General features: G+C 36.2%; 1 protein-coding gene across 1 annotated transcript; it reads left to right on the top strand.

The window, feature by feature from the left end:
- The first annotated feature begins 311 nt into the window (after positions 1 to 311).
- Positions 312 to 2,304, top strand: LOC21383943 (histone-binding protein MSI1). Its single transcript, XM_024169225.1, has 4 exons — positions 312 to 317; positions 482 to 606; positions 703 to 798; positions 2,027 to 2,304. The coding sequence occupies exons 1-4, from the start codon at positions 312 to 314 to the stop codon at positions 2,250 to 2,252; spliced, it is 453 nt and encodes a 150-aa protein (XP_024024993.1). The 3' UTR covers positions 2,253 to 2,304.

Genomic DNA, 2,304 nt, shown 5'->3' with positions numbered 1-2,304 from the left:
GACCTTCCTGGTAAATCTCATATTCACTAACTAGAATTAATGGGTAAATATGAGTAAATGTCTTATTTACTTACTAAAGGAAATGGTAATCTGAGTAAAAATCATATTTACTGACTACTTTAACTGTTAAATCTCATGTTCACTAAGTCCAATTTTGCTCATTTTTGTAATTATAGGAAAATTCGATCATTTACCAAATCAAGAAAAGAAAAATGGGCCATTTACTACAATTTCTCCTTTTTTCTTTCCCAACTGTTGTTCTATTTGGTAATACATGGCTGCCATTTTAAGGATTGCTGATTTTGACGACAATGGAGGTGGTCCTTCGACCTTTATTTTTTCTAAATACTATCACGAGGATAACATTCCTTTTCATGTGTTTCCTAGTTTCGCAATGTATTGCTATGAACATAATCAAATTCGTGTTTGCACTCTTTTTTTAATTGTTGATGAAACAATATTGTTTTTGTGTTTATGTTAGGTCAATTGCTTAGCTTTTAATCCCTTTAACGAATGGGTTGTTGCGACTGGGTCCACTGACAAAACTGTTAAACTATTTGATCTACGCAAAATCAGTACTTCACTCCACACCTTTGATTGTCACAAGTAAGGATTCTTCCATGGACATGATATATTTAATGCAAAACAGTATCTTAGTTACTGTTACCAATCACTGAAGTACTTCTGTATGAATTATGACAGGGAGGAGGTTTTCCAAGTCGGCTGGAATCCTAAAAATGAGACTATCCTTGCTTCTTGCTGCCTTGGCCGGAGACTAATGGTGTGGGATCTTAGCAGGTGTGCCTTAAACAACCACTTCTTATTTTTGCTGAGATTATTTATTTTGTGGATGCAGCTATCTTTCTTGTGTCCTGTTGATTTACGATGGAGCTGATATAATATTGTTTCTTGTTCTCACGATAATTGTGTAAGTGTGTGGTTAGTGGATTTGGAATGATAGAGGACAGTTAGAAGTTCAAATGCATCTCTGAAGAAATTACAATGAATATAGAATAGCTCTGAGATCAAATCAATTACAAAATGGTTCTCTATGACTGAAATGTAATGTTATCTTTCATTTCAGCACCAGAATGAACTAAAATATAGTCATTGAGGTTAGGATACTCTTTAGGTGAGAAAGGTTGGTTTGGTTTTGTGATGCTACTGCGGTGTTAGCGACTTACAAATAAATAGCATAGAAAGAAGAAACTAAAACAAGCCTATGCCATATGAGAGTGCCATGAATTCATGCAAGAGAGGAATATAGATTACAACATAAAGATTCATACCAGGCAAAGTGCATGATCTCTAGAACGTTTTCAGCACCAAAAATAAGAAAAATAGGGTCGTTTGAAACTGATCATGATTCTAGGTTAGGTTACAAGTGAGAGAGGCTGTTTTGGTTTTTTTGTGCAGGGATAATGTGATGGTAGTTGGTTAGCATAGAGAAAAGAAACTGAAACAACCTAACACGATTTTTAAGTCTACCGGCTTCTACTAAGGCAGGCAGGAATATAGAACACAACAACCTAGGATTCGTACATTGCCAAGGACGGAAAATGTAGACTGCCTATTCATGAACTCTAAGGCAGGCAGGAATATAGAACACAACAACCTAGGATTCGTACATTGCTGAGGACGGAAAATGTAGACTGCCTATTCATGAACCGACGAAATAGCCCACATGAGGAATATGACATTACCTCGACAATCAAAATGACTTTACCTTACGCAAGTTGCTTTAAAATAATCAAACCTTTGCCTTCTATAAACGCAGAGAAACTCATGGTCTTAGGCTGCGCCTCTATATATTCCTGCTCCTTGATGCTATGTAGTAAACTATGACTAAATGCATGATGGAAATTGTGTTTCATTGTATTACAATGCAACTGATGGATTTACCTTTTATGATATTTGCGAAATTATGATAGTAATTTGATAATATTCTTTTCTGCATCACTTCTTACATGGTCCAACAAAAGTGTCATGAATGATTTTGCGCTCATTCCTTCTGCTTGATTTGCAGAATTGATGAAGAGCAAGCAATAGAGGATTCTGAAGATGGTCCGCCGGAATTGCTTTTTATTCATGGGGGTCACACAAGTAAAATATCCGACTTCTCGTGGAACCCATGTGAAGATTGGGTCATTGCTAGTGTCGCTGAGGATAACATTCTTCAGATATGGCAGATGGCAGAGAACATCTACCATGATGAAGATGATTTGCCGGAGGAATCCACAAAGGCTTCTTAATTTTAGGTTGGTGAAATTGAGTAGTCAAAGGAGGAGAAAAAAAAAAAAAAAA

This window comes from Morus notabilis, unplaced genomic scaffold (genome assembly GCF_000414095.1).
Source record: "Morus notabilis unplaced genomic scaffold, ASM41409v2 Scaffold8141, whole genome shotgun sequence".
In the NCBI taxonomy this organism is placed as follows: Eukaryota; Viridiplantae; Streptophyta; class Magnoliopsida; order Rosales; family Moraceae; genus Morus; species Morus notabilis.
Note: the sequence above shows the minus strand (reverse complement) of the source record. Positions and strands in the feature narration are given on the sequence as shown.

What these genes read in the sequence shown, in the direction of transcription:
- LOC21383943 (XM_024169225.1), top strand. An exon ending in CACACCTTTGATTGTCACAA is followed by an intron (nt 607 to 702) that starts GTAAGGATTCTT and finishes GAATTATGACAG; the next exon opens with GGAGGAGGTTTTCCAAGTCG. An exon ending in ATGGTGTGGGATCTTAGCAG is followed by an intron (nt 799 to 2,026) that starts GTGTGCCTTAAA and finishes CTTGATTTGCAG; the next exon opens with AATTGATGAAGAGCAAGCAA.